Genomic DNA, 25,636 nt, shown 5'->3' on the forward strand with positions numbered 1-25,636 from the left:
GGAAATGCACCACTCCTTGTTCACAGAACTGAGAGATCATGCACAAGGGGAGAAGGGACTTCTCTTTACCTCTCACCCATGAGGCAACCAAATTGTATGAGTGCTACACGTGCCTGAGTTCTGTTTATAAATGAGCACCCTCATTCTAATTTTAAGTTGGATACAGTTAAACAGGCACTGCAGTACAGAAACAGGTTATCACAATAAAATGATTTTGAGGCCACTGAAGATCCTGAAGCCCCCGTCGCACCTTCTTGTTTGGTGCTATCCGTAGATTCTGTTGGAGGCCGGTGGCCTTCTCTCTGCTACTCCAAGCCTATGGCAACCTCACAGGTAGGTTCGTGGCCCCACTGCTAGACAGACCAGCAGCAAGAGCTGGAAATGTGCTCAAATGCATTTCCAAGGCAGCAAGAGCTGCATGCTCTCTTGGTGGGCCTGCCTTGTCCCGTTTGTCCCTTCCTTTCAAAGTCAAAGAGGGAAAGGCAGAAGCTGCAACAGCCTCTGCTCAGCACAGTGCAGGAGAGTAGCTAATGGATGTAAGTCATCCAAAGAAGAAATAGCATGCCAGGTCTGATCTGAGCATTCCTGGGTCTCCAGTGCTTACCAGAAGTCATGGACTTCTGAGCACTTTTGCTGAGATCTTCATTCAGTTGTCCCCTGCAGGAAGGACAGCCTTTACTCAGATTTTTGAATCAAAAATGTAGGTATAAAACCCAAGCTGCATTCAGTTTACTCCTTGCTCTCCTATGTAACATTTTAAAATCAAAACTACCGGAGACACCAAAAAGACCCATGTAAAAAGAAGCTGCTGGGGACGCTCCTCAAAAAACCAGACAGAAGGATGTTTCCTACTTACACAGATGGCTGTGTGCCGAAATGGAAGCCTTGTATTCTCTACACACAGTCCACTGGTGATGTCCCAAATGCTCATCTCTCTGCCAAAAGAGCAATTGATCATGTGCTATAATTTTTTATCAGAGGACTGGAATAATCATTTAATGTGCCACAAGAGTTTTTCTGTATTGTGAACTAGATTATAGTTGGACGGTTGTTTGAACATCCTGGAGAGTTTTAACACCTGGGCCATCAAGTCTCTTCTATTTTGGAAATTGTACCCTGCTGCTGAAGTCTCTCTTGCAATGCAGTTCTTATCAAGGGCGAAGCAATTATGGTTTCCACTGCAACTCGTTAACACGTCACATCAGCAATCGTATGTTGAAAGATCAGGAAACCCTGTTCACTTTGCCAAACATAAACTAGCCAAGGCTCTTCTGTAGAACATGTGCTGTTTGGGACAGATGAGGCTCCGTTATAAAACAGGGTGACCCCAGGAAGACAGCAGCAGCATGGTCAACATGCTTTACAGTGCCATTCCAGAAATTATTTAGAAGATTATGGAGTGTGCTTCAAATTAATTCTTGAATGAAGATATATAGAAATGTTTTAACTTCTCTCATCCCATGCTTGTTCACATTCATATGATCCCCGCTGTATTTAATGGGGTTTACTTCTAATCAAGAACATGGAAGATTGCAATATAAATCTACTTCATTTGGTACTAGTAAAGACTCCCTCAAATCAGACTCAACTCCTGGTGTCATGACATGGTTGTAACTGCAATTTTCTTGACATTCATACAGAAGTGGTTTGTCATTACCTTCTGGGGTGTTTTCTTCAACTTTCCCAATTTAGCTTACAGCTTTGGATTCTCCTGGTGGTCTCTCTTCCAAGGACAATCAGGTCCCTGCTTAACTTTTTTCAAGATCAGCTAAAATTAGCTAGGTATTACTTTCTTTTTAAAAAAGAAAACTCCAATGCATATTTTAGCCGCTGCTTCTTCTGTAGAGAAATGGAAATCCTTGCAGCTTAATAGATTTTTTTCAGCTTGTTACTATTGCAAGAATCAGAAATAATCCACCCAGAGCCTAGTGGGGATGCCCAAGGCTATGAGATCTCTATTTTTTACCAACCTCTGCTTTAAAATGCCAGTATGGAATTTACTTCGAAATTTAAGCACAGAAGTAAGTAGATAAGGTGTAAATTACAGTGAAATCAGTTATTTTAGTAGAACATGAAAAATCACATTTGTTTTTTTAAATAATTGATAAGGCTCAACTTTCCTCGGCTATAGTGGAACAGTTCTGCCAATATCCACATGAGCTGTCTTAAAGAAAGCATGGCAAATGGTTTTGACCCATACATTGAATAAGCAACCTTGCTTATATTAACAGGTTCTACATTACAGGCATGTTACAGGGTTCTTGTGTTTCTGCAGAACGGATCATGGCTTATCCCTTCTTTGTATTTCAGGAGATCTGGAGCCTCCCACTGAGAAGGTCTTTCATTAAAACCTTCCAGGGCTCTTCTACAGCTTGCCCCTTTCTCAACTGAAATCTCTAGGAGATATTCATACCAGTCCTGACCTACATTAGCCAGAATTACTCCTACAGAAGAGCCACAAGGGACCAATGTCTATTGCCCAAAATAGTTTGTCTATTTCCTTCAACTCAGAACTTTCCATTGACAAGGTATCACGGGAAATGCAAAGTGACTGACCCATTCTCAGTAGCACTGACCACGTATGGTTGCTTCTCAAAATCCCTTGCCTTTGCCAAACATGTCACTGATGCTGTGTGCCCCAAAAGCATCTGCTTTGATGAAATCTAGAAGGGCAGAAAGGTAATTATATGACAAGGTCAAAGTGACTGATTTTCAACAACAGGTTACATGCTCTTGATTACAGAGCAGATAAATGGAAAACAGCATTCTATTGAGAAGAATTAAATGAGGAGAGGCAGTCATCGCTCCTCCCCAGCCTGTGGTATGGAGGGTGCTCCAAAAGGGATTGCTAATTCTGCTTGGGAAGGTGTTGCCCAGAGCTTCTGCAAGAGAGGGTCTTTCCCTCTGATCAGATATTAAACTGGAGATGGGAGCAGGCCTGGAAGGAGCCAGAAGGCTACCCCACTCAGCTTTTCACACCTGGAGATCTGGTAACAGGTCCCAAAGACAGACTTGGCCTTCGTGACTCCCTGTAACGATAGTTTTCTGGTCGTCCGTGATGAGGATAGCTGTGATGCTGTGGGGTGGGGCTTGTTTCCCCCACAGGGTCACCATCTGAACAGAGCCACTCATACTGACCTTGCCTGAAAAAAGAGGAAGGACATTTTTAACAGCAGGCAGAGAGAGGAGCTTTTCAGGACTGCATCACAGCTGTTTTCCTTTGGATTGTATTAATGCCTTTGAATACCACTTGTTCAGAGTTTTCCTTACTTGGAGTTTTTGGTTAGTTTAGGCAAGTATCAATCGATAGAATATAATGTCAGAAATACGTTAATTTTCTCCCTTGTCTAAAAATGGACAAAGAAACCAGACAACTAGAAGGGGGTTGGCCCCTTCTGTTCCACACACCTTCCTTGCCAGGATGTTAGAGTGAGTGGTCAATTCTGCATTGATTTTCATTTTGCTTTAGAATTAGTAGGATGAGCTTGGTTGCAAAAGGGACTGAGTGGGTAGAGTTGGGTCTCTTGGCATCCACCATAGTCAGCCATAGTCCCAGTTATTTTAATTGGGCTTTGGTGGAGATTGTCACATACAGTATCTGCTCTGCCCATGCCAGGCAGGGGTGCTTGTAGATGATGCAATAGCTGACTCTACTGTGCAACGTGCCACCCAGCTGTCTCCCCCCCTTCACCCTCCATCAGTGGCAGCTCTAGGGTGCTCTGCCCTCTGGAAAGCACCTTTTGCAATTGTAGCAATCCACGCTCGGCTAACTTTCTAGACGGTCGGTGCAATCTGCCCTATCCGAGACTACCTCTGAGAAAGGCCTAGAGACTTTAATTAGTCCAAAACAGGCTGCCAGGTTGTTGTCGAAGAGTAACCACGTAACTACTGGAACTCTACTTTATTGCTGCACAGTATAACAACAGACTCTTGGAAGCCTGACAGTTTCCCTCTCCCCCCCTTGTACCCAAGAGAATCAAGGTGGGGCAATGCTGAATTTCTTTCTCATTTCCTCCTCCTTTTCCAGGCTAAGCTGGTTTTAACCTAATGGCTGCTGAACACCTTCTTCAAGGCCATATCTGTACTCCTCTGCGGACATTTTGGATGGATGGATGGATGGATGGATGAGTTTTTCAATTTTAAGTTTCTTTGGGATGCCCTTTCTAAGCTAGGACCACTCAGAAAAGACTTCAGAAACAGACAAAATAAATAAACTGGACAATACGGAAATGTATTGGACAGAAGCGTAAGCCAGAAAACTTGGGTGGGTGATCAGCTGGCGCGAAGCCAGTCGGGGAGGTGTGGTGTGGGGAAGCGGGGGGGGGGGTTTCCTATTGCTTCCCAGCTGCAAGTTACTGGGGCTGAGTTTGCCTGCCACGTGCCCCTGGCGCCTCGTTGCTGGGATCTGGAGGCCAGGCCAGGCCAGGCCAGGCCAGGCCAGGCCAGGCCAGGCCAGGCCACAGCTTGTGCCTCAGAAAGGGACGGCCGACTTCACTCCGCACCATCGTGAGGAGCAACAGCCTCTCCGGCGGCTGATCCCAGTGCTGCTCGGAGCACAGACGCTTCAGAAACCACCTCAGAGGGAAACGGTTTTTCTCTGGGTTTCTTCGCAATAATTATTTTCTTCATCAGTCAATAGAGCAATGATTTAACCAAAACGCTCTGTCTTGGTAGAATTTTCAATTGGTCTTCTCATGTCTTTCAGGGACACATTGTTAATTACAATAGTTTACATTGCTCCTGGCCTGGCAAACGGGGGCCCTCTGTTTCGGTTCAGGGTCTGGATGGGCACAGGAGTTTGGCCCCACAGAACTGACTCAAGGACTTTGCACACAAAATGCTTTGTTCAAAAGACAAACGTGGGGAGACTTTTGCCGACTATTATAACCCCCCCCCCTTTTTTAGTTGTAGTTCTCAGGTTATTGATATGTGCTGTCCTGGGGTGGTTTGTTTTAAACCATTTAAAAAGAAGAACTGGTTGAAAAAATAGGTTTCACTGTCAGGAATTTCTTTTGCAGTTCTGCTCAGGTACTTTGAGAGAATATAAAGGTGGCTTCCAGAGGGAGTCTGCACATCTAGGTGTTGCCGTGAAATCACACAGGAGGGGGACTGGCCAGTGAAGGCTGCACAGCCCAAATGGTGTCTGCCATGAAACCCCAGTCTAACTCTGAAGTAAAGTTTGCTCTAAAGGTGACGGCCAAATCAGAGTTGGGAGAAGGTGTGCCAATTACCTGCCCTCCGTTCACGAAGGAAGGGGCGACCTGTTTGCTCACTGCATTTTCACATTGCCCAACCCTGAGATTCTGGGCAGGGCACAGCAGCCTTAAAGCACAGAAAAGAGCTGCCTCAGTCAGTCCAATTAAAAACACACCCTGCAGCACCAGGGCACCAACGACTGCCTAAAGAGGAAGGTTCACCTCTCCTGCATGGCAGGAGCTGAAGCGTGACCGGGCAGCTCTGAAAAAGACAAGCTACGAAGCTGAGCGCAAGCCAGACCCAGGCCGGCGTTGGCGTCGGTGGAACGCTCTGAGATCAAAAGCCAAGGCCGGAAGCGGGTTAATGGGACAGTCCCCCTTCCTGCGACCTTGAATTCACTTTGTGCCCAGCCCGCTGCCTTGACGTTACAGTTCTGTTTTGGTTTCCGCTACACAGAAGCACCTACTCCTGTTGAAAGAGTACACAAGAGTATTGGCCATCAGGACGGGAAAACAAAGTCATCCTTCTTCTAACGTATCTCTCTGCTCTAGAGGAGAGGGGGGCACCGCGGGTTCTTGCTCTGCTACTGGCACTTTGCAGTTCCAATTCTTTAATGTTTTTGTGTATTTCCCCCACAAGCTGAGGAAAGCTTCACCTCTCACGACACACAGACACCATACAAGCAGAGCCCTGCTGCTCTCTGTCTTCCGGGCATTTAGCCAAAGCCGAGACAGTGATGTTGGCAGCCACACAGAGATCAATCAGTTGCCAATCAATATTCAAGCTACTGGTCAAACCTAAAACCAGTTTGAATGTTGGGATTACCCAGTACACCTAGAATAACACTGACATTGTTGAAAGACAGGCAGGCTGGCAAGCTGGTGCCAGCCCCCCTAGACTCATTCCTCCTCTAGAGAATCAATCTGAAGGAGAGTCAATGTCTGCTTAGTGGATCTTGAGTACCCGTGTCGTGCCATGGAACCGGCACCCAGGAGCCCACACTAGAAGCAGCAGGAAACGAGAGCCCCTTTTCCCCAAACCCAATAATATAGACATTTCTTGACAAACTGTCTTTTTTACAGTTACCTAGGAAAATATGGGAAGACTGACTGAATCAGAAGGCCAGGCTAAGGAAAAGGAGAAACCCTGGAAGACTCCTGGCCCTGACTGAAATGACATGGGCACGTCCCCTGCATTTCCCCTTTGCCCTCCCAGAATAGCCCAGGCAGACCCAGGGGCTGGGGGACCATGCTCAGATCAGCATCTAGGCTTTCCTCATACACACACACACGCAGGCACACGCACACACACAAACCCAGGAGCCCCTGTGGCAGTTTCCATCCTTTTTTCCTGTCCTGACCTGGGGCGATCCAGTGACTCTCTCTGGGCTGATGGGAACTCTGGATCCAGGAGGTTATGTGGGGCTAGATGAGGAAGGAGGGATCCTTCATTTTCCTTTAGCCCTCTACTCACCAGCCTGAAGTTTTTCCCCCTGAAAGTGGGGCCCTGGTGATCCTGTCAAGGCGCTTCCTTAAGCTTTGCTGTGGAACGCGCTCTCTTCTGCTCAGCAGATGTCCTTGGGCACGGCTCCTTCCTCCTCTGCCTGCGGTCACGTTTCCGATGACAGTTCTGACGTGGGCTGGGAGCTGCTAAGGTTAGAACCGGTCCTGGCTCACCTGGTAAAAACTCGTCTCTACTGGCTTCTGTTCCTCTTCCTCTGCAGCACAGCCCCGGGAGGGTGCCAGGACACAGCCTGCAGACGGGAAGTCGTAGCGCTGGACAGTCACTTAGGCAGCAGGGCAGATGCCTCTCAATGGAACAGAGGCCTGGGTATTTTCTGTCTCGACAGTCATTTGATTCTTTTTTGGGGGGGGGGCAAACTGCAGGTCAATTTCTTCTAGATCACCTCAGTATAGTCTTAAAGTACTTTAAAACAGTTGTCTTTAGCAGCCATGTTGATTCTTTGGCAGGGAGAGATTTTCAGTCAATTGAAGATGGTCCAAGGATATTACACTTTTCTGTAAGAGAAAGGTAAACTTTCCCTAAAGTCAGGTTTGGCTGCTGGTGGGTCCCTGTTCCTTTCTTTGAAGTGATATGGAAGTGGCTTGCTACTGTCTTGCGTCAGGCTGTTTCTTCAGTTCCCCAGTCTAGCCTACTCACAATTCCCCTACAGCGTCCATCTTCTGTTACTAACTGGGCCAGTTCTACTTGGGCTAAAGAACACCACTTGTGGCTGACAATATTGTTGCCAGATGTCTGATCGCTAAAGTGTGAAATGGCTGAAATTCTATCTGGAAGACGTATCAAAAACAACGGGTACATCCTGCCATCGACGTGATGAAATACTGAGGAAAATGTTTGCTTCATATTAATATTTTCCTTGTTTTGGAAACATCCAGAGAAGATTGCATAACCCCTGCTCCTGGCCAGAAGCTCATTTGAGTACCTCACATTGATCCCGAAAGAGTAACTTCTCGAAAAGAAGTCACATTACAGAATGACACAGACTCTGACATTACTGCTGGCAAGACACAAAGGGAGCGTTCCCAGCCCCTCAGCAGATGCTGTCCCAGCACAGGCTTTTAGCAGACGTGGCTGCTAGTTCCGTTGGCTTCTGCCTCTGGCGCAAATGCAGCGACTTGAAGGGCACACCGAGGAGGAGGCCGGAAGTCTTGTCCCAGGGCCTTTTAGAGAACCCCGGCGGTTCTCATGGTCTGGGGCCAATTTTCTATTCCAATTTCGTTTATATTATTAAAATTTGTTTTTGTAACTTTTTAAAATTTATGATATGGTGGTAATAGGCAGGCTTTCTGCAATCTATTCAATGCCTTTGGAATTTCAAAGGCTGTGGGGGCTTCTATATACAGCCCTTTTGGGTAAGCTATATTCCTCTGGTAAAGTTTCAGAAGTTTTAAAGATATCATGACTTATTAGTCAAGTAAGAGTAATAATCTTATTTTCACCCCACCCCCACAAAGTTCTACAAGCCATTTTTAAATAGGAATTCCTTTTACAGTTAGAAGCAAAACTTGCCAGGAGCTCAAATGTACAAAACAATAGCTCTTAAGCTGAACCCACAGTGGTAAATAGACAAGATTATTTTCATTTCAATATCTTACTGAAGTTGAGAAATATGGCCAATGAACAAGGAAAATCAAAGCCACTTCCCTCATACGGGAGCATAAACTTTAACAGAGAAGCTCTTTTTCCACAGGAGTTCTCCATTTTACATTTTCTCTCTGCTTTTAATGACCTATTAGGGGATCTGACCACATCTTTTATGTGAGACCTGTTGCTTTATATTTACAAAGCTACCAGATGCACTCTTTGGGCATCAAGTTACATCTGAGGAAGGATAAAATCAGACCCACAATATTTACATCCAAATATTTCTCTTTCTACCTCCTTCTTCCCCATCCAGTGGTGCTCCTAGAGCTAGGATAGGGTGGACGGAGAAGATACCTTGACTCTGCAGAAATTGCCAACGCCACCCCTCCAGATCCCTCTGCTTGGGCTGTTGCGGAGATGCAGCTGCCAAGTCTGGAAAGAACCAGATTTCATCAGAGATTGCCCAAGTGCTCAAAATTCCCACTCCTGCCTTTAAACAGGTTCCTTTCAGTGACCCTGAAGACATTTTGAGCATCAGCCTCTTTGCTTTCAGGGCACAAGGGCGGTCCTGCTGGTGCAGCCGAGAAGGATGGGCCTCCTTGGTAGAAGCAGTCAAAAGTTGGCACAAAGTTGCTGCAGTCAGGCAGCTAGTAGGGAGTGCAGCTCTCGCAGAGTCACTCTCCATGGGTGAGGCCCTGGACTCTGAATTCATCCTAGAGGAAGCCACTTTGGCATCAGTTCTGCACCAAATGCTTGGCTGTCAAGGGGCCAGTTTGCTCCCAGATGGTGTAGAAGGACTGGGAATCCGTGTAAGTCCCTCTGCACTCCATTGTTCTCTCAAAGGGTCTCTTTTTCCTACGTTAGCCTGTTCTAAATAGCTAGCTAGCTTGCTTGCTTGCTTCCTTTGTAACAGATTTGTCCTTCTGAACTTGTTCCCAAAATTTAAGAGATTTGGGAAAAGGTGACTTTCTTCTAGAAAAAGTAAAGAGAGGAGTGTCTTTGTGGTCCTTCAAACAGATTATCCAGACCTTTCTTGCCTTGATGAGGCTTCAGAGCTTCTGAGGGCTCTAGAGTTGCAACAGCCTTCATGCAGGCAGGGCCAACTTTGGAAGAAAGTTCAGGCATTTTAAGAGGTGAAATAGGTGTCTCAAGCATGTGGGAGGTTCCCATTTTGCTCCTTAAATCCATCAGTTGCTCCTCCCCCCATGGTGGAGGTACCAAGGGCCTCAGAACAAAGGCTAATGAGCTGCATGTGACCCCGGGGGGCTCTTTTTGGACCCCTGGCTGCTTTAAAATACAGAAAGCTCCCCTAGGCCAAGATACCTGATTTTCCAAAGAAACCTCCTGAAATCACAGTTCTCCAAAACTCCACAGGGGGGCGCTCGGACATTAGCTTTTTGAAGCAAAGTTTGACCCGTGTCCTTGCTGGGGGCTGCAGATGCTGGGGTTTCTTCAACCTCTGCTTGCAAGGGATTTTCACTTTCCCCCTCCCCACAAGTAAGGCTTATTTTACTATCAGGCTTAATTTTGGATTGTGGGGAATGAAATGTTATTTCTAGCTACTGGTTTTGACTCATTACTTGTGCCTCTGCTAGGAGTAAAGTCCTTCATGTCATAATTAATTCAGGGAGAATCAACCCAGCGAGCAGAAGGCAAAAATTAAAAATCTTGGCACTAGTCTAGACTGGAAGGAAGAAACCAAAGAGAGACAAATGAAAAAATGATTTGTGCAAAGAGAAGGGAATGGGTTTTGCAAGGAGGGGTCAGAATTGCTAAACAGAATTTGATGCCCTAGAAGCATTCAGGCAGCACCATGGAGGAAGAGGAGGAGGAGACATCCCTTAGCAGAATCATAAAGAAGAATCTAGAGAATACACAGGTTCCCAAAGTTCACCCCCCCAGGCAGTGGCCCTGGCCATCTCCTGGGTCACTTACCAGTCCTTTAACATCCACTGGCTGGGCAAGGCAGGGAGACATGGTTCTTCTGGTGGGTGACCAGGCAATTTGCCTTCTGCCAAGGATATGTCTTGGAGTTTCTCCAATGGATACCTCCAGCCTCCAATCTGACAGAAAGGTGGGGAAGGGAAGCTTGCAAAAGCATCCAATGGTACATTCAAGGAATCCCTGTCACAAATATTTGAGAATATGTTGGGGATGCTCTTATAAAACAGCTGCAGGGAGCAAATTATATTCTAAGGAAGCTTATGGGGATATTTTAGGGCAGAAAGGAAGTAAATACTGATGCTTTGTTTTGCAACATGCTAACCTCCCAGTTTTTACATAGACTTCTGCATGTAATAAAAAATATACCATTTGGGCAATTCCATGTGACTTCACCTAGGCCTGGGTTGAGTTTTTGTATGCATGACTATGGTCTGTTCCAAGCAGATCTCTACTGAAAGAAAAGTGGCAGACCTTCACTGGACTGTTCCGACGCACCAGTGACTCAGTCTCTCACCAAACCAGCCAGCAGCAGGACCTGCTTTGACTCTTCTCAACCCATGTCTGAGCAGCTAGGCAGGGGATACTTTAAAACGATCAGGTCAGAAATTAAAGGTATCCAGTCATCAAATGCTTCTGGATCAATGAGAGACATTCTTTCCAGTCAAGATCCAGACTAGGCACCCCTGGAAAGCAAGAAAAACGGTTACTGTGATGCAGACAAGTGACCAATCCACTCATTCACATCTACAGAAATTATGCTTGAGCTGTAGGAAGCAGAACCCAGCTTCCCATAGAGCGAAATGGGACCAAAGTTGTTTGGGGATCTGGCTAAGGAAAGAAATTGCAAGAGAATTTTCCTCAGTTCTTTCTTGGAAACTTCATCATGCCGTATAGACCCAGCTCAGGAAAGAAGGTCCTTGTGCTGAAATATGTGAAAACAGAATTTGTAGTAGGGTTCTCTCTCTCTAGACAGACACACATGAATTGCATTTCAGCTGTGTTTCTAGGGGAAAAAATCAAACTATACCACTCATTTCCATCTTACACTGGTATATGCTTTGCAGAAGAAAGCAAGTTCTGGCCTGCTAACTCAAAACTAGCATTTGTGAGCTCACACTTACGCTTGACGTTTTCTCTATTACAGCTGCACATCAGGCAACAGTTATACTGTAAAAGTAAAGAAATCTGAGTTTCAGAAAGTTGGTCTTGCTAAATTAATAGTTTTCCCTTTCATCATGTTGTAAGATACAACATTCCATTCTTCCTTGTCTGTGGGCCAGGGACACAGGTAACACCATTTAGTGATTTATTCGTTTGCTTAGCAAATTTATACAGCCTCTCATCTTAACTGAGGGCGACTAACTCCAGGCAAACAACAAAACATAGATAAAAACACAGCATATAAAACCCCACGCAAACAACCAGTTTAAAAGAAATATAATTAAGGGTCCTTACAGGTTGCCTGACAGCATAAAACAAGATACATATGCCAGACTCCACTAACATCCTGGCCCCCAGTGCTTGAGGGAGGTCTTCACAGCCTTCTGGAAGGCCAGCAGGGTTGGGGCCACCCATAGGGCAGGCACCGTGACAAAGAAAACATCTCTCCTAGGTTCTACTAGGGGATATTATTTCACAGAAGGGACCCAGAGTACATCCTCATGTAGTGGGATGAGCTGAAAGATAGGTGGTTCCACAAGTAATCTGGCTCTGTGTCATGCAAGGCTTTAAATGCAACAAACAGCACCTTGAATTACATCCAAAAGTCTCATGTAGCAGTGATGTTCCATACCGTGGTGGATGTACTGGACTGCGCACAAAACTGTGTTCCTGCATTCTGGACCAGTTGCAGTTTGTGAAAGTTCTTCAAAGCCAGCCCCACGTAGAGCACATTGCAACAGTCGTACTGCAAAGAGGCTAAGACACGAGCAATCACACGAAGCACCTCCCGATCTAGGAACAGGTGCAACTGGCACCCAAGATGGATTTGTGCAAAGGCCCTCCTGGCCATGGCTACCACCTGCTCCTCAAGCAGGAGCCACGAATCCAAGAGGGATCCCAAAGTGCACACCAACTCTGTTTGGGGGAGTGCTACTCCACCCAAAGTCATAGATGGAAAACCTCCAGATCTGGGGTGCTGAACCCCACAGCTACTGAGTTCTGCTAAGGTTGAGTCAAAAACCATACAGGCCCCCACCACATCCAAGCACTGGGAAAGAACCGTGGTCAGCTTGGGCAGACATGAATGGCTGAGTATCATCAGCAAACTGATGGCACTTAACTCTGAGCCAACAGATTACCTCACCCAGTGGCTTTGTGTGGATGTTAAACAAGACTAGGGAAAGAGTTGAGTCTTGCAGCACCCTAGAAAGCAGAGGCCTAGGGCCAGACCTCTCCCCGCTACCAACACTGACTAGAACCAGACTTGGAAGAAGGAAAAAGGCCAGCAAAAAACCCCACATGCGCATACCTCTGAGCTGGTCCAAAAGGACAGGATGACTGATGGTACGGAAGGCTACTGAAAAATCAAGGAAGGCTTGACCTATGGACTTCTTCCATCCTATATTCATGCCATTTTTTCCTACTCAAATGTAAGAGTTTGCATATGGTCCTTTTGAAATTTGTCTAGCTGAATTCTGCTCAAAGTTCCAGCTTGCCAAGATCCTCCTGAATCTTGATATGGTCCTTGAAGCTATTTTCTATTGCTCCATCTTTGTACTGCTTACAAATTTGATAATTATATTTCCTAACCCCTATCCAAATAATTTATAAATATATTGAACAGCACAGGGCCTAGAACAGAGCCCTGAAATCTGCTACTTAACACTTCCCTCCAGCTTGATGTGGAGTCGTTGACATACACTTGCCGACTATGATTCTTCAATCAGCTCTTTGTCCACCTAACAGTAGCAGAATTCAACCCACATTTTGTCATATTCCCTAGTAGAATTCCATGGGAGGTTCAGTTGACTGCTTTGCTGAAGTTGCAACATCTGTCACATTCCTGCTGACAATTAAATTGGTCCCTCTGTCAGAAAAGGAGATCAGGTTGTTTGGGCATGATTTATTCTTGATAAATCTATGCTGGCTCCTGACAAGCAGTGTATTATTTTCTAAATGCTCACAGACAACTGCTTAATCATTTGTTCCAGAATTTTGTGAGGATCAATCTCATGCTGACGAGCCCATAGTTTTATTCTCTCCCCGCTTTCTGAAGAGAGGAAGAGCATTTCCCTTTTTCTAATCCTCTGGCACAGCACCTGTGCTCCATGAAGATTTCCGAAAGATTGCAGAAGGGAGCTCGGATGACATTCTGAAGCTCCTCAAGACTCTGCATTATGGCTGCTCTGGTCCTGGAGACCGAGGCAGACCTGTACTTCTGCTTGCCCGTCACCAGTACTCGCCGCCGCCACCACCACCTGCTTCTTCAGTGCAGGAACGGATGATGTCATCCTCCACCCACTCCAGCCCATTGTAAACGCACCCCTCACCAGTGTTTCGAAGCTCTACTTTGCTCTGCTTACTCTCTGAGGCCCTTCCAAGCAAACAGTTGGTGCAGATGCAGAGTCATCAGAAGCCCTGCCATCCAACCAGATCAGATACATTTTGAACCTGAAGGACGTGTGCCCAGTTCTTTGGGATCACTGGTGTGGGCCCAAGGGGAGTTGGCAGCTCCTGCACTAATGCGGGGAGAGGGATGATGTGAAAGGAAACGTTCCTGAACAGGCCAAAAGATGTGACCTGGGAGTGGGGAGCAGCTTTCTAGAGCTTGACTAACCACATGGTCCTCTGTGCATGTCAGTTGCTTGGCACAAAATATTTCTCTTCCCCACTGACTTTGTTAGAAAGCAGCAAAAGTGTGCCTTATTTTATTACATGCTAATCCATAAAAAATCCCCAGACAGTTTGTTGGCAGGACTAGTTCTCAATGGTCTTTTAATTCCACAGCAGATCAATAATCTTGTAATTGACGTTAACAGATGCTCTCTGGAGCCACATCCTAAAACACAAGCTGCTACAATGCCATCAGCGAGTCCCTGGGCAGGCCTCTAAGGGCCCTTCAGCCAAAGAAGCCAGAAGGGTCCCAAACTCAACAGGGTGAGCCTGAAGCAACGCCTGTCAGGAAGTTGGGGGGACTTCTTCCCAGAAGGCCCCAGAGTGCAAATCCCGCTTGAACAGAGCTGCACAGTTCTTTTCCCTAGGGAAAGGTCTGGCCCCTTAAAAGCAGCAAGCGTGACCTAGGACAAAAATGCGGGTTTCTGAGTGGCTCTGTCAGCATTTATACTTTTCAGATGAAGCGTTAAGAAAACTTTCACAGGACCTACTCTCGCCCCAAAGGGGCATTCCTTCTTGGTCCTCTCCTGAAGAACCCCAAAGCCTCATGCCTTGCAGTAGGCCCAGGATGTGTTGGGTGGTTACTCCCCACAGGGAGGCAGCGAAAGAGGCTCTGGCCAGATGGAGGCCAGATGCCCGCTCCGTGAGGCAGGGGCCTGAGTCTGGGCTCCCTGGCTCCGCCCAGTCATCTCAGGGTGAAGGTCTGCCCGGCTGCAGGATGGACGGACGGACGGAGGGAGGGAGGGAGGACGCTCAAGCGCTGCGGCCCTCCTAAAGTCCTCTCCACACCCCTTCATCAGCCCTCAGCCAAATTCAGACTCCACCTCAAGAGAGCTAGCTGGGAAAGGGGTCCTGGGGAACTGGGTGCCGGAAGGCGAGTGAGAGCGGCCAAAGGCAGTCCTGGGGCCCAAACCGTAACCTGGCCTTCTCGTTATACCACCTTCCGTTTAATTTCCAGGGATGGCGCGCATGAAAGAAACCTACTGTCAGACCTGCAAGATACAAGACGGGTAAGCAGCAGCCCTCGGAGCAGGAAGGAAACGGTCTTCGCTAGGCTACAAGCGACCCTCTCCGCGGCCGGACTCCGAAAGGGACAGGCGCCTGTGGGGAACCAGGAGCATCTCGGGACCGGCGGAGGTTGGCACACCCCCTTTCCGCTGAGGGAGCCTCTGTGTGCACCGACGCTCCTCGGTGGGGGCTCGCGGGCTCCTGCCCCGGAGGCGGGGAGAGGCGGGCCTCGGGCGCCCCTCCGGGGGCAGCACCTGCTCTGCCAGCCCGTTCCGCGAGGGCCGGACAGGCGGGACCTGCGCCCGGTCGGGGGATCTCGGTCTGCGAGCACACCCTCCACCTAGTAGCGCGCTGGCCTGGCCGAGCGCTCCTGGAGCCAGCAGAAGGCAAGGCGCGCGCCGCCGCCGCCGCCGCCGCCTACGGCCCCCTCTCGCCAGCGGCGGCCCTGCTCTTATTTCCCGCGCACGGACGCGCTGAGGGCTGGGACTGGCGGGCCGCCCGGCGCTGGGCCCCTCGCCCCACCTCACCAGCGGCAGAAGCACGACGGCACGTCTCCCGGGCGCGGGGAAGGCCGCGCAGGCGTCCCCATCATTCGAGGCCCGCCATCGGGCACGCGGGGGGCCCGGCCCGCCCCGGAGTCCCGGTCCGCCCGGGGCCGAAGGAGCCTCCGCCGCTCGCCGGGCTCCTGGCGGCTGACCGGGGCTCCAAAGGCGGCCGGAGCCGCGCGGCCCCTGCGGGAAGCCTCCTGCCGCGTGTGGCTCCCCGACGGAGCCAGGGCGGCCGGGAGGGCCCCCGGGCCCCGCCGCGCGGCAGGCGCTCCCCCCGGCCGCGGGGGGTGCGGCGCCCTCGGTCCCTGGGTCCTGGGCCGGGCCGCCCGCGGGGGCTCGGGGCGCCGCGCGGCCGCGTCCCCGGAGCAGCGTCGCCTCGTCGCGGGCGCGGCAGCCGCGCTTCCCCCGGCGCGGGCGGAGGCGCGGCCCGAGGAGCGGGGGCGGCGCCGCAGAGAGGCGCTCCGCCTGCGCGGGGCTCTGCCTTCGGGCGGCGGGAGTCGGCCGGCCGCGCGCTCCGAGGCGCCTCCGCAGCCCCGCCGGCCGCGGGTCGCTCGGTCCGGCGCCCGCCGCGCCCAGGCTTGCCCGGTGAGTTCGCGCAGGTCTGCCGCAGCCTCCCTCGCCGGTGGCGCCTGCCGCTGCCGAGGCCGGCCCCGAGGGCCGCCGCGGCTCCTCGGCCCGCGGCGCCCTCCGCCCGGCCCCTCCGGCCTCGCCGGCGGCAGGCGGGGGCCGCGGCCCGAGCGGGGGGCCCTCGGGCCCGCGACCGCGCCCCGCGCCTCTCGGGGAAGGCGGGCGCTGAGGCGCTGGCTCCACCCTCGGAGTGCCTCCCTCGGCGGGCGGAGGCCGGCGCCTCGGCCCACCCGCGGGACCCCCGAGAGCGGGACCGGGCGGCGGCGGCCGACCCCGAAGCGGCCGAGCCGGGGCAGGGCGCGCGCGCGCTCGCCGGCTCGGCGCCCACGGCTCTCCGGGCGGCGGCGGCGGCGGCGGCCGGAGGAGGGAGGAGGGAGGACCGGGCGGCGCGGCCCCGTTGCGGCCGAGGCGGCGCCTTCGGAGCCGCGGGATGGAGCGCCGCGCGGGGGGCTCGGCGGGCTTCGGAAGCGGGGCTGCTCCTCCCGAGGCCCCTCCGCAGAGGAGAGCCGCGAGCGCGGGGAGCTGGCGCGGGGTCCCGGCCGCGGCTTCCCCGGGGGGCTAGGAGAGCCGGAGCAGCGCGTGCCCGGCGGGAAAGGGGAGGGAAGAGACGCCGGAGCGCCGCGCCGTCCTCCCCTCCCCTGCCCAGCCCAGCCGGCGGAGACCAGCGACAGTTAACCCAGAACGCGGAGGGCCCCCGGGCCCCCCCGTGTGAAATGTTCCCCCTCGGATGTGCTGCGATGTTTGCTCTGTGCACCGTCCTGGTGCTGCAGCGCTCAGAGGGAGGCTCTTCCCCCCCCCCACCTTAGCCATCCTTCCTCTTGGCTGCACCCCGGCCCTCCCCAGCAGCCCAGGGAAGGCAGGCAGGAAGGCCGGACGGGGGGCGCAGCACAGCACCCAGGAAACACCGCTGATGTCCAGTGTGCACAAAGCGAGGCTGATGTGTCAACTCCTGTGATGCAGCTGCTGGTGTTGAGCCACTCTCTCTCCTTCCTTCCTTCCTTCCTTCCTTCCTTCCTTCCTTCCTTCCTTCCTTCCTTCCTTCCTTCCTTCCTTCCTTCCTTCCTTCCTTCCGCAGCAGGCAAGGTGCTTTGTGCTGCTGAGCGTGAATGCTTGTGCTTCCACGCGCGTTCTTCAAGTTGGGAATGGACATGGATGGCAGCATCAGGATGCCTGCCTCTCCTCTGGCATCGCCTGGGACTCGGGAGTCTTCCAAGGGAGGCTTGGTAACCTCTTGCTTTTGAGCGGCATGAATCAAAATGGGGTAGGTGACCACAAGCTGTTTTTCAGCAGCCTAGTCGCAAGGTCTGCTGACCTCAGAAGCCCCTCTTGATTTTGCATTGCAGCTTGTTTAAAATTCCCAAGTGCCCCACAAGGACTGAAGTGAACATGGCTGGTGCAGGGCCAAGTAACCCTTTGGTCACATCCTGTCTTGATTATCCCAACATGCACATGGTACAGGGTTACACGATGGCTGCGCCGAAAGAACTACCATGGTTTGCAGCGATTTTACTGTGCTGGTGTTAAGATCTGCAGGAGAGGATCTTTGGAAGATGCTGTAGTAGTGGAGCCTCGCCCTTGGCCGCAGGTTGGACCAGGTGATCTCCAGAGGTGCAGCATTCTGTGATGCTGAGCCAGAGGGCCCTCTTTCTGGCAAGAGGGAGAGGGCTTCCAGGCTGTGGGCGACTGGGAGAGTTGGAACCTGCGGCTGCCACTCCACACTGCAGCTGAGAGAAGGGGGGCGTCCTGCGCGGCCCTCTTTGTTCTCCTCTTTTGCCTGGGCTGCAGCCTCCAGTTGAATCTTGCTGTTCTCCCTGGTCGGTATCCAGGTATGAAAGAAAGCCAGCGGAAGAGGAAGGGAAGGAGTGGGGGCCCTCGGGCTCTCCGGAATCGGTGGACCGATCAGCGTGGAGGGGTCTGAAACAGGATTCGGCTGGGTGGTTTTGCAGATATTCAAGGGATGATGGGGTGGGCCCAAGTCTTCCTTTTGGGGCCCCTTCTGAAATGTATTGTGGTGATTTTGAAAGTCATATCACAAATAGGAATCACATTCTGAGAGGTGGCGTGGCATGCAAGAGGAAAATGTCCAGGTATTTTTGTCATGGTTTTCTCTCAGTCGTGTGCTTCTGTTCTCTGGCTTTTCTTTTTAAGTGGCAAATGCCAGTCAATGTTTGTATCTTGTCACCTGTCTTTTGGCACGGGGGCGGGGGAGTAAGGACAGTGCTAATTTCATTTGCTAAATCACTAAATAGGAACTGAATTCTGGTCTCCTAATGGCCTTTTGGCTGATTGATTGATTGAATATTGCTATCAAGTCAGTATCGACTTTATCTATGTGTTAGCTCCAGGATGGTCTGTCCTCAGCCTGGCCTTTTAAACCTTTCAATGGTGCATTCATAGCTGTTGAAATTGAACCTGTCCACCTTGCTGCTGGATAGCCCCTTCTTTGTTTTATTTCCACTTTTCCCAGCACTTCTCAAGGGAGCATAATGTCTCCAAAATGGGACTGTTTCAGCCTAGTCATTTGTGCCTCAAGTGAGAACTGTAGACTAGTTTATTTGTTTTCATGGTTATCCACGGTATCCTCAGGAAACTTTTCTAAAACGGAGTTCAGAACTCTTACTTATCCAGCCTCTTCAAAGTCCAACTTTCCCTTCCATAGTGTGTCACCATTGCCTAGAATAGAAATACATGCAGCTTTATTTTCCTGACACCCTTTACTGATGTAGTTGCCATTTTAAGAATGTAAAATGTGCCATATGTACATTGGTAACCATAATACAATTATCATGTTTATTAAATATAGAAGCATAGTTTGGTGAGACGTTTGTTTACTAAACAAATTTACTTTGAATGTTTTTAAGATTTTAGAAATGGAACTATAAGCTGAGGAACTCCTAAGGAACCAAAATCTCTTCATATAGTTGATTTGACATATTGACAAAAATAAAATAGAAAATAGATGTAACCATTGATATAATAAGAAAATAGTTATTTGTTGTGGTCTTATACTCCTCCTTATATTCATATTTTTAGAATGGAAAGCAAGAAGACTTATTGCACAAAAATTGCCTTTAGATTTTGTTTATTCAGTTTTGTTCTCTGAGTTATAGCTATTATTAACACTTCATTTTTAATATCTTGATAGATTTCTGATTCTAAGAACAGAAGCCTTGCTTGAATTAAAACACACTTTTCTGTTCTTTCATATATTTCCATATCTATCTATATCTATATCTATATCTATATCTATATCTATATCTATATCTATATCTATATCTATATCTATATCTATCTATATATATGAATATCTATCTATCTATCTATCTATCTATCTATCTATCTATCTATCTATCTATATGAATATATATGGATATATACAGGAATTGTGGTGTTCTGATACTGTAAAAAATTTTTAATTATATATTTTTCATATCCGGCCTGATTGTTTTATATTCATTATTCTTTTAAAAAATTGAAATTTTTTTACTCTTCACCCTCCCCTCCCCTCTCCTCCCCTCCCCCCAAAAACTTTTCTTCTTTTTAGGTAGAAGAAGCTTTGGGGAGAATGAATTCCTTCTGCTCTTCCCTGAATTTTTTTTGTTTTGTTTTCCCCTTCACATCTAGAGCTTTTCTTTCAAATTATGTCTGCAACTAAATATTGCATAACAGTCTCTCACATCGTACTATGGTAGTTAGAGGGGTTGCTACAGGAAATTTTCTTCTGTTGCATTTGTTCTGGCAATGTTAAGACGGAATAGGTGGACTGTTAAGATGAAGGAATAATCAGACCTGGGTCCTCTCTGAATACGTGTAAAGTTCTTCTGACACCTGACTGATGCCATTTAAAAAAAAAGTGTAAAGTGCAAATGTGCCTGTGTGCCTGTGTGTGGTCAGAAGAATTACTGGCAAGCAGTCTCTCTGTAGACTCTGCATTTAACTGCCTGACCCCAATAGCTCTGAGCAAAACATTTTGCATACTTGAGACCTGCTGACTTCAATGCCTCTTGTTTCCAAGGAACCTCTCTAGAACGCTGCTGTAAAGGTCCTATTGAGGATCTCTAATTTGGAACATCACTTGTTTCTTTTAATGTTCTTCTGACCCCCAGACTGACAGTATGTTGAAGGATGCTATGAAAACAGCTTACTTGAATATCTTTCTCTCTTGATCGGCTTTTCTTTTGTAAATAGAACATGTAATTTCTCCAAATGTCATCAATTACTTTTTTAGTAGTTCTATGTATCAAAATGTCAGATGAGCAAGTTTTCAGTATTTTTTGGATATATAACATTACGAATTTGCTTTGGAAGTCACAGTAACAGTCTTCTCTGCTTTTTAGGTGCTGCAGGGAGTAATGGGAATCAGAACCCGAGTTTTCCAGACCTGCGGGCTTCCTTCTGGAGCCGTTCCTGCCTTTTGACTTGCTGGCAGTGTCAGCTGTCTTGGACCGTTCAGAAGGCCCTGCCTCGTCTTGCTTTGGAAACACACAAGTGGCTGCGTCAAGAGGGGACTACAGTACTGTCTTTGTGGGGAAGAATAACTGAACTTGCCTTCCATGGTTTCTTCTTTCTTCCAGAACCAAATCCCTTTCTGTATATCCAGGATTTACAAAGGAATGTTTACAAAGAAATTGGAAAACAGTACAACGAACAAACAAGAGAATTGTCAGAGCAAAAAGGAACTAAATATTTCCCAGGTTGGACAAGTAAAGAATCCCAAATTCTCAAGTAGTTTAAAAAGCACAGTAAAAAAAATAGCCAAGCATACTTCTGCTTGCAATTTGTCAGCTAAACAGGAGAGAAGCAATCATGAATTTTCTTTGTCTCCAACTCTCAGCTATCGGGTAGCCATTGCAAATGGATTGCAGCAGAGGGTTTTCCTAAATAAGAATGAAGATCCCTTTCGAGATGCTTCTACTAATGAGAGTTCATTCTCAGAATGTTTAAGTGAAGCCAAAGACCAGAACAGGAGCAAAGAATATTTCTCGCACACAATGCCTATGAGACGCAACAGGAAGAGCGTGAGCAGCCTCGCCCCTTCGGATGGCAGTTCCGAAGGGGACCGCACACTGCACAACCTGAAGGTTGGTGCTTTACGGAAACTGCGGAAGTGGAAGAAGAGCCAGGAGTACGTCTCCTCAGACTCTGAGCTCAGCACATGGAAGAAAACCTGGGGCCTGAGGAGCAAGTCTTTGGACAGAACAGCTCGAACGCAAAAGTCAAGTACCTTGGAACCAAGCTTCAGCTCAACTGGTTGCATCAGTCAGACCCACGATGTGATGGAAATGATATTCAAAGAGCTTCAGGGTATCAGTCAAATAGAAACTGAACTCTCTGAACTGCGGGGACACGTCAATGCCCTCAGACAGTCGATTGATGAAATTTCCAGCAGCGTGGAAGTCGTGCAGAATGAGATTGAACAGTTGCGGACAGGGTTTGTACAGTCACGAAGGGAGACACGTGATGTATATGATTATATCAAGCAATTTGGACATGCAGGAAGCAAAACCAGTCTTCGATTTTTAAATGTGCCAGAGGAGAAGTTTGAGAACATTGAACATGTAGTGTACAGGACATTAATAGAGAAAATGGGGTTTTCAGAGGCTCAGAATTCTGTCAAAATAGAATTTGCACAGCGACTGGGACAGCAGAGAGACTGTCCCAATGCCAAGCCACGGGCCATCCTTGTTTATTTTGAAACACCCCAGCACAGAGACTTGGTTCTGAAAAAGTCTTACAAGCTTAAGGGGACAGGCATTGGGGTTTCAACTGATATTCTCCCTCGTGATTCAAGAGAGAGGAAGGAGAGAACTCTCCCTTCGTCGCAGACGTACGAGAGCATGGATTTGAAATTCCTAGCCTCTGATCTCAGAGCTAAAGAACAGAATTGGGAGCTGCTTGATGACCGTGGCAAAGAACTAGAATCCGATATCAGTCGGAACAGGTATGCAAAAATATCCAAATCTGCTCCACAAATGAAAAGAAATTCTGCAAAGGACATGGGAGATATTCTTAAAAGGGCTCCAGATGGCAACACTTTCCCAGGTCAAGACAGCCCACAGAGGGAGATCAGAGCCGGTTGCTCTTCTAACATGACCTCTCTGTGGCCATCACAGAACGATTTTGCAGCACTAAAGCTCAGTCGTTCAGAATCTGATTTTTCTAAACTCTGCCAGTCTTACTCCGAAGATTTTTCAGAGAACCAACACTTCATCAAAACGAATGGGAGCTCGATCTTATCCTCTTCTGATCAGGAACTCTGGCAGAGAACATACGGTGATCCATCAGACTGGAGCGGTGATCTGCAAGAACAGGCGTCTAATCAAGAAGGTCCCTCTCGAAGATTTGAGAGTGAAATCGAGAATACAGAAACAATTGACAGCGGAGTCAGCAACGGGATGGCATGTGCATCAGGTGACCGAAGCCATTATAGCGACTCTCAAGTCTCTTTAGAAGATGCACTTTCACCGTGGAAAGACTGGAATCAGCTAGACCAAAATAGAGACATTGGAGTAGATTCCTCAAGCTACAAAAATTTGGGTTATAACTTAAATGATTTTTCTGACCAGCGGGTGGGCTATGGCCAGTTATCAGATGCCCAGTATGAGGCAGAACATTACGATTATGCCCCAGACAGTAATTGCCTCTCTGGTACAGAGTCCAATAGTGAAATACAGAGCCAGCGGCTTGGCCAGCTCGCTGAGCACCAGCAGACCAATGCCCTCTTTCCAAACCAAAACAGGAAGCCTGTGATGTATCGAAGCCAAAGTGAGCTACCAAGCAAGGATGCTGAGGAGGTACCTCCTAAGTCTTGGCACAGCCGGCTGAGCATTGACCTTTCGGAAAAAAGCTTCATCTTTCCCAAATTTGGAAATACCCTGCAGCGGGCAAGGTCAGCTTTAGAAGTGGTGTGGAATAAGAGCACGCAGAGGTTAAGTGGCTGTGAGGACAGCGGATCATCTTTTATGGAGAGGTTTCGGACACTGTCTCAGTCCACTGCTAATGAATCAAGCACAACCCTAGACTCTGATGTTTACACAGAGCCATCCTATTACCGAGTTGAAGATGAGGAAGACCCCAGCAAGTCCACGGCTGAGCTTGAAACAGATTACGTAGAAGTCATGGAACAAGTCCTTGCTAAACTGGAGAGCAGGACTAGTGCTAATGAATTGGAAAAACAGACCCAGGAATGTGAACCAGAGGCATCTGTGTACAAAAGCCCTTCAGCTGTTTCACAAGAAAACTCTCCGGTTGGCTGTTTGGGGAACCACGTGGCTGGTCAGCAAAAGTGGGAAGTTGCAGGTGAAGATACAGTGGTTGAAAACAAATTAGATGTATGTGAAGACGAAAACCAGAATGTTCCAGTAGTCCCTGCTAAGGCACCAATTAAAAAAAAAGGCATTCCATCTTTTAAAGAAGCTGCTCTGAGGGCATACAAGGAACAGATGAGCGAGCTGGAGGAAAAGATCCTTACTGGAGGTAGGGTGGATTTACATTTTGCTTATAAACAGCAATAAACCAAAAAAGAAAAGAAAGAAAGAGATGTTGAATTCTAAGAGTCACTTTTCTCACTTGGAATTCAGTGTGTCAGAGAACCACTGTTTATCTCCAGTAGAAATTATGCTGAATTCTGCTGGAGAATCCATGACTAAAGCTGTTACGAGCTGTGCCGCATGATCTAAGTTACTGTCAAAGATTTGGCGTGTTTTGTCCCACTAAACTAATTAGAGTGAAGCAGTTTAAATACAGTACAATTATTATGGCTTTAGGGCACTGTAACTCAAACTCTTAGTTTGTGACCAACTCCATGATGGTGGATAAATCCATACATTACCTTGAGGCCACACTGTATGTTCTTTGTTTTGAGGGTGAAGTGATGTGTGATTATGACTTAGTGTGATGTGGGAGGCAATAAATCATGGTTTAGAAATCTTGATGATGTTTATTATTATGAATCAGTGCAGCTAGCATCTTATTTTTAAAATTATGTTTAGTGAATGACAATCTCTGTTAAGGCTTCTCCACATGGAATCCAATTTCCTTCTCCTCTGTGGCATGCTGGAACCATTCCTGCTGGACTACCCCAGTGCCTCCCATGAGGGACCACCCTTGAAAATGCTATGGGACATTCACTTGGGGTTGATTACCTGTAGCATCTGGTGAGGCCTATTGTTTTCCCTGCAGAAAGGACTAAATACCAAGGCTTCTTTGCAAAGGACTGACCAGCAGTGAGTTCTTTTATGCCCCTTGGGTACAAGCACAAAGGGGTGGCTTTCTCTTTCTTGCAGCTTTCCCCAAGCAGTCCTGCTTGGCAGAATCTTTGCTTGGAACTAAAGTGCGGTCTTTAAATTCTGTTTAGGAAGGTTTTTGGACTATCATCAGACTGACAGAAGCTTTTATGAGGCCACTTCTGCCCTCCCCAGGATGACCTAAGGAGACAACTGGAGGTGGATAGATAACAAAGGCCCTGGAGAGAATGGAAAGCCTGTTCCAAATTAGGAGTACATAATGATAGTAACATTCAATCAGGAGTGCATGTCTAGTGCCCTAGCAAAGGCACAGCACTGTGCAGAGGACAGGCAGTCCTGCCCTGCACCAAGGAGCCAAACAATTGAAATACTGACAGGTGGTAGAAACCTGTGAAGAAGGAAAGTGGGCAGGGAGAAAGGGTGGTGGTGGTGGTGGTGGTGGTAGTAGTAGTAGTAGTAGTAATAGTAATAGTAGTAGAGTAAGGCTGTGCTTATTTCAGTACGCATTCTTAGGCCTAGTTATAGGAAGGGATGGGACGGGATAGGGCACGGCTCCACAGAAAAATGGTTGTCTGAATTCATAGAATAATATGTAATGCTTAGGTGGGTGATTCCAACCAAGACTCGACAAGCAAGCAGCAGGCAGGGATGCAGTTTCCTACCTGAATCTGCCAGTGTGCCATTGAGAACGTCTTCCGCAGACCAGTGTGCACTGTGTGGTTCTTATGCAAAAAGTACACAAGAGCTAGCGAGTTGGGACATTCTGAAGGATTTTCTGCAAGCTTGGATTTATTTGGTTTGTTGTTTTCCCTGCTGGGCTGTTTCCAGTCTCTGTCCCAGCAGCTCTTTGCAGGGGTTTGAGCTATCTCTTCCTGGGTGGCAGAGGCCTCTTCTTGGCAGCGGGCACCCGTGGCTTTTTCCTTGGTACACGGATTATGCTGTGGGGAACCAGTGGAAGAGAAGTGAGCAAAGGTTTTTCTGCAGAAGAAACATTGGAGAATGATCTAGGATGTTCTTAGATAGGATGCCTAGAAACTGAGATGGGGACCCAACAGTGTGGCCCCAAACCCCCATGACAGATGTGCTCACTAATCCTCAGTCTTTAAAACTCTGTATTCTCATATG

The 25,636-nt window shown here is 48.4% G+C and overlaps 2 protein-coding genes across 8 annotated transcripts in view; one reads left to right on the plus strand and one right to left on the minus strand.

Annotated features, from left to right (window-relative positions):
* WDR72 (WD repeat domain 72) overlaps positions 1-15,700 on the minus strand; it is a 48,942-nt gene extending 33,242 nt beyond the window's left edge. Inside the window, exons 1-8 of the mRNA XM_088148193.1 lie at positions 12,041-15,700; positions 11,370-11,415; positions 10,240-10,931; positions 8,659-8,736; positions 6,670-7,214; positions 2,980-3,143; positions 2,557-2,663; positions 857-935 (exon numbers count right to left, since the gene is read on the minus strand). Of these exons, the coding sequence (XP_088004319.1) occupies positions 857-935; positions 2,557-2,663; positions 2,980-3,132 (339 nt within the window). The 5' untranslated portion in view covers positions 3,133-3,143; positions 6,670-7,214; positions 8,659-8,736; ... (1 more) ...; positions 11,370-11,415; positions 12,041-15,700. The remainder of the gene's footprint in view (positions 1-856; positions 936-2,556; positions 2,664-2,979; positions 3,144-6,669; positions 7,215-8,658; positions 8,737-10,239; positions 10,932-11,369; positions 11,416-12,040) is intronic.
* Positions 15,701-16,086: 386 nt separating this feature from the next.
* The window catches only part of UNC13C (unc-13 homolog C), an 81,760-nt gene continuing 72,210 nt past the window's right edge, over positions 16,087-25,636 (plus strand). For 6 of the 7 annotated variants that reach the window (XR_015797457.1, XR_015797456.1, XR_015797458.1 and 3 more), the window contains exons 1-2: positions 16,087-16,223; positions 20,603-23,741. Coding sequence is in view for 3 of the 7 variants with exons in the window: in XM_088148189.1 (XP_088004315.1) it covers positions 20,819-23,741 (2,923 nt within the window). In the remaining 4 variants the exon portion in view is untranslated. Of the gene's footprint in view, positions 16,224-17,340; positions 17,527-20,602; positions 23,742-25,636 lie in introns of all 7 variants that reach the window. The other variant, XM_088148188.1, reaches the window with a different exon arrangement.

Source organism: Python bivittatus, unplaced genomic scaffold (assembly GCF_059951505.1).
Source record: "Python bivittatus isolate LINGU-HERP-01145 unplaced genomic scaffold, Pbiv_v1 ctg000530_np1212, whole genome shotgun sequence".
Lineage (NCBI taxonomy): Eukaryota > Metazoa > Chordata > Lepidosauria > Squamata > Pythonidae > Python > Python bivittatus.